General features: G+C 33.7%; 1 protein-coding gene across 1 annotated transcript in view; it reads right to left on the bottom strand.

Annotated features, from left to right (window-relative positions):
• Positions 1 to 661: 661 nt before the first annotated feature.
• LOC148947967 (uncharacterized) overlaps positions 662 to 6,163 on the bottom strand; it is an 11,251-nt gene continuing 5,749 nt past the window's right edge. Inside the window, exons 2-3 of the mRNA XM_089096053.1 lie at positions 2,764 to 2,928; positions 662 to 1,853 (exon numbers count right to left, since the gene is read on the bottom strand). Of these exons, the coding sequence (XP_088952179.1) occupies positions 709 to 1,853; positions 2,764 to 2,928 (1,310 nt within the window). The 3' untranslated portion in view covers positions 662 to 708. The remainder of the gene's footprint in view (positions 1,854 to 2,763; positions 2,929 to 6,163) is intronic.

Genomic DNA, 6,163 nt, shown 5'->3' on the forward strand with positions numbered 1-6,163 from the left:
GATTCAGAGCCGACTTAAATGAAAATACTCTTTTGCACAAATCCCATTTAAATGGTGTCTCTCTTGTATGTACTCTTTGTGCTTGTTAAAATAGTCCAGTCAAGTACTTATTGGATAAATTATCTTTTAAACAGTTGCTCACCTGTATGAACTCTTTGGAGCTCATACGAAAATATTGATGCAGAAAAGAATTTCTTACATTCATCACATTTGTTACAAAAAAGAAAAATATATATCACTACTTTCCACAGGATGATGATGAAATTGCAAAAGAAACTAAGCACAAAAAAAAAATTGAAAAAAAAGTGATTATTACTAGTTAGTTGTTAGAACAATAGCCACAAACCAATGAGAATACAGCTTGTCTTAAAGCAATCTTCTGAAACTCCTGTATGCGCTTTCTGATACCTGTGAAAATTGCTAAAATCAGAAAAGTTTTTCTAAACACATCACATATGATAGGTTATTCACCTGTATCCAGTGTTTGATGTGTATTCCAACTGCAAGCTTGCGAAAAACACTTCTCACATAAATAAGATTTAATCGGCTATTTATCCGTATGCCCTCTTTGGTGCCTGTTCAAACTTCCTGCTTGAGTAAAGATTTTCTCACAAACATCACATTTAAACGGTTTCTCACCCGTATAAATTCTTTGATGTGGTTTCAACGGTCCTGCTTGAAAAAAGGTCTGGACAAAAACATCACACTTCACGGTTTCTCACTTGTATGCAATCTTAGGTGCCTGTTCAAACTACCTAGTACAGAAAAGTATTTTTTAAATACATTGCATTTAAACGGTTTCTCACCTGTATGAAATCTTTTATGAATGTTCAAATCTGATGACTGAGCAAAGGTCTTGTCACAAACATCACACTTAAACGGTTTCTCAGCCGTATGCGTTCTTTGATGTCTACTCAAATTTACTGGTTGAGAAAACGTCTTGTCACATACATCACATTTAAACGGTTTTTCACCCATATGCAATCTTTGGTGCATCTTCAAACTAGCTAGTACAGAAAAGCATTTTTTACATACATCGCATTTAAACGGCTTCTCACCTGTATGCGTTATTTGATGTGTATTCAAATTTCCTGCTTGAGAAAACGTCTTGTCACATACATCACATTTAAACGGTTTTTCACCTGTATGAATTCTTTGATGTCGGTTCAAATCTATCAAATAAAAAAACGTCTTATCACATACATAACACTTAAAGGGTTTCTCACCCGTATGCAATCTTTGATGGGTGTTCAAATATGATGAATGAGCAAAAGTTTTGTCACAAACATTACACTTAAACGGTTTCTCATCCGTATGTACTCTTTGGTGCTGTTTCAAATTTCCTGCTTGAGCAAAGGTCTTGTCACAAACATCACACGTAAACGGTTTCTCACCCGTATGAATTCTTTGATGAATGTTCAAATTTGATGAGTCAGAAAAGGTCTTGTCACATAAATCGCACTTAAACGGTTTCTCACCCGTATGCGTTCTTTGGTGGTTGCTCAAATATTGTGCAACAGAAAAGGTTTTATCACAAACATTACACTTAAACGGTTTCTCACCCGTATGCTGTCTTTGGTGCCGGTTCAAATAATTCATTCGAGCAAATATCTTGTCACAAACCTCACATCTATATATCTTTTTCTTTTTATGAGTTCTTTGATATCCTTCCAATTTTCTATAATTTTTAATTTGCAGGCAACTTATCAAACCTGTTGTCTGATTTGCTAGGCCTTTTCCTTCCGATTCAGACGCACAACCATTTGAGAAACCGCTCGAAGAGGGATTCATTGAAACAAGTAGTGACGTATTTTCCTGTAAGTGTAGTCCAGATACGTATGGTGAAAAGTGACCTAAAATTAAAAAGTCTACAGAATTAAAAAAAACTAATTTTAATTTCGATTCCTCTTCTCTCCCAAGGTGATACTATAACTAGCTTTTAAAATTAGCTTTTCTAATTTAAAAAAATAAGGAAAATCAAACCTTAAACGATCAAAAAGCATACCGAGGGGTAAACCAAATTATAAGTGAAGGATCGGAAATATTACAACAAATATTAGGAATTATTGTAACTAAAAAGGAAGAGCAAATTAAATATACATCATTTGTTGAAGGTAATACTTTTTGGAGTCGCCGCAAGGCATTGAATAAAAACGTTGGAAGTCACGTTTTACTCAGGTCTTACACATGCAAGTTCAAATAGGGATATATCCTTTTAATAAAAAGTGAAAAAATGACAAAAAAATTCCAGATATTTTGGTCACACAATCAGTGACACTGTCGTCAGCAAATATCAGGTATTTTTTTTTTCATTGTCTTTTAAAAGGATTTATCCCTTTTTTAACTAATCCAATCAGAGTTACTATTTCTTCTTGCTAGATAGGCAGTTCAATCTAGCTTCTAGGCAGTTCAGATCAAAAAATTAATTTTCTACTTATTTCAAATTCAACTTGGAATCAAAATAACAGACAGATTTATCTCTTAATTTAAAAAGAAATGTATGCACTATAAACATGAATTGTATTATCTATTGTGTCATATAATTCTAAGGCTTCTTATCAAGCTTATTGAAAAATACTATAACCTACACAACCACTTTCAAGTGAAAATTTAAACAGATTCTTAGAAAACTACAAAAACGGTTTGGCAAATAAGATAAAACAAAAGTTCAATCTTAATATTAAGTCCCATTGTCCTATTTTTGTCAAATAAAATATTATCCAACACCAATCAATCAACAAAAACACACGATTTCGGATGTACCTTCATTGTTGGACCATTTGGATTCCTGGGTGCCGTATTCAAATTTACATGGTCCTGAAATGCTAGGTAAATTAAGCAAAGGAACCTCTCCCCGCTTCGGTGACAAATGATGGTTTGGAAAATGAAACGGCTTCTCGCTGTCAACTGGTAAAGCATCTTCAACTTCTAAAACGAAATTTAAATTAAGCAGACATAGAAAATTTTTACAATAAATGTTACTAAACGAATCTGACAGCTTTTTCTCTTTCTAGTTACGCGTAAAAATGTAATTATACAGACATTATATGTCCACATTAAATCAGATGGATAGGCAGGTTTATTCACAAATCGTTTATAAAATCTACTTTTCATAGAGCGAAAGAAAATTAGAAACACTAGACAAAATTCATTCACATAAAACGAATAAAAACCTGAAATTTATAACAAAAAAAAATCATAGCATAGAAGGAGTTGCTGGTTAAGTGTAAGTTAAGGATAACGTATTGAATAAAAAACAAAAAAACTTAATATTTAACTGCTTAACAATGACAAAAAAAGACAATTTTAAGAAAAAAAAAATCCTAATCAATTGTGGTCTTCTGCATTAGTTCCCAAAACATAAAATACAAAATATAGCCTCCCAAAGCTTAGTAGCTGAACTCAATTAACCCTATTCCTCTCTTACACGTATTATGATTAGATAATCCCATTTGAACCCGCATAACTACCCCTGCTTTGGGAGAAATATTCCGTTCTATCATATCTGCACCAAGAAAAAAATTGACGAAATATTTTCCTACCGGATGATTATTTGTCCCACGAAACTTAAAAATCAAAGCTGATAACTTTAGTTTAAATGTGTTTTACGTCACAAAGAAGTCACTTTTATCACCCCCAAGCTCTTAATCGTTAGATCCAAGTACATATACGCCTACTACTATTAACAACTCGCCGCAGTACCAAGCCACCAGAGGTCAAAACAGTTATGCATGTTCCTCCTCCATCCCACTCTATTCAATGTTTCCCTCTTTAAAGCCTCCCAGGAAGTTCCCATTTCCTTTAAATCTTCATTTATGACACCCTCCAACCTCAACCGCGAATGACCTGCTAACTGTTTAGCCCTAGACGGTTCGCCGAAAAGAACAAAATTCAGCAATATGTATTCCTTCATCGGCAAAACATGCCCTAGCCATCTCAACCTTTCTCTATTTATAGCCCTAGAAAACAGGATTAAACCACACTTTTTGGGCAGCCTAGTGTTTGAAATACGGTGAGTAAGCCGGGTACCCAGAACAATCCGCAGGCAATCTCTCTGGAAAACATCTAGCAAATCTTCATCCGCTTTTCGGAGCGCCGATGCTTCAGAGCCATATCTGACCACAGTCATCACTGTAGTTTTCAAAATTTTAATCTTATTTGCGGACTTGTCTTCCTATTCTTCCAAACTTTTTTTAACCGTGAAAAAAAAAACACCCCTAGCCTTGGCTATTCTATTTTTAATTTCTTTACTGTTTCCATCGTCTTTGAAAACAATACTACCAAGGTAATTGAAGCTGTCTCACTGATCAATCTTTTCGTTACCTAACGTCACCTTTTCATCTTCTCGTATTCCTAGCCTAAGTGACTTTTTTGAACTCACAAAACCTCCAAAAGTTCATTCATTTTGCTCACACTTTCATCTAGGATGCTTAAATCTAATCAGCATAATCTAAGCCCAGGAGATTTGTTTTCTCTCCATTTGATTCCGTGGTCTCCCATTGCCTTACCTGTGCTCCTTAAGACAAAATCCATCAAAATGATCCATACAAAGGGGATGGAACACAACCCTGCTTAACTCTTGATTTAACACGAAACCAGCAGCTAACCGCATTTCCAATCTTGACCGCAGCTGAGTTATTCTCCTACATAGCACTAATCACTTTAATGTATTTGTCTGGTATCATAGGCAGCACAATAGCGCTGCCTAAGTACAGAAAGATATTGGCACAATGTATTTTTTTTAATTTTTTGGTTTTAGAACAAGGCAATTCGTATCGAAGAATTTGTCGTAGAAACTTCAATAAGGACTCATTCAATTGGAAATTGAAGGGGTTAGTGCCTTTTTTAGTTGTCAAAAATGTTTGGAGGACAACTAAGCCCCCCTCCCACGGCCATCCCCCCGAAACAAGCGGTGTAAGTTTTAATTTCCCACACGAAACTGTTCCGAAGATATTGCTGATATGCCCTTTTGACAACCTGCACACGGGTGGCAGGTTGTCATCCGCAAAACAGAAATATTATCTGGAAATTTTACCTTCATAGATTGTGGATTTTGAACAGGCCTGAAGACACTGTGTGTATACATTTAATGCAGCTTTTAAGATTATTGTAACTAACAACAGTAATGGTATTAAGTTGAAATTTAGGATATATATGACTACTATTAAACACTTTTTTACTACTATTTGCGTCATGATTTTCAAAAGGGTTTTTGCTGTTTTAAATTGCCAAAAAAGTTTTGCCAGCATACAAATAGCAGGCAAAACTATACATTCTTTATATAAACCGGAAAAATTGAAACTAATATTTTAATTTTCCCTGAAAAAGACTATTAATATAAAACGAACAGAAATTAACTTTTAAAAAAAAATTTCCACCTAATAAGTTTTTTTTTTTAAGTAAAAAACTTTATTAAACCAAAAATGAACAAAAATAGAAGCAAATAAACTACCAAGCATACAACTACCGAAATCAGCATCAATAAATAAATGAAACCCAAAACGAACAGAAATCACAATAAATAACCATGTCAAACTCAAAACGAGCAGAAATTAACATGAGTAGGGTTCAAAACCCTTATGCTTTCTAAAAGCCAGGAAAAAATTTGCAATTTACTTTGGGTATTTTATTTTACTTTGGTACTTTGGGTTTCATTGATTTATTGCAGCTGATTTGTGGTAGTTGTATGCTTGGTAGATTATTTTATTATATTTTTGTTCATTTTTGGTTCTTTACTTTTTTAAAGAGAACTTATTTTGGGAAATTTTGTTTTTAATAAATACCATACAAGGATAATATCATCACTAAAACTCTTCTATCATCAGAATCTAACGTTTGCTCATAATTTGTAAAACTGAAAACCAAATGTGTTCGATAACTCAGGCATTTCTCAATTATTAACCTAAGACTAAAAATTTGGTCGACACATCTTCTACCATTTCTAAGACCACACTGTTCTTATCTTAGAACTTTGTCTACAGCATCTCTCAGTATAAAAAGTATGTTATTACTGAGTAACTTGCTATCTACAAAGACCAAACTAATGCATCGATAATTACCGCAGTCACATGTCTCCTATACAATGGTATAATTAAGTTTTTCTTAAAATCGCTGGGTACTTTCCTTTTCTCAAAAATTATATTCATAATCTTCAGTTATTATT

The sequence above is a fragment of the Artemia sp. Qi Xiang Cuo genome, chromosome 10 (genome assembly GCF_049724085.1).
Source record: "Artemia sp. Qi Xiang Cuo chromosome 10, ASM4972408v1, whole genome shotgun sequence".
NCBI classification, from domain to species: Eukaryota; Metazoa; Arthropoda; class Branchiopoda; order Anostraca; family Artemiidae; genus Artemia; species Artemia sp. Qi Xiang Cuo.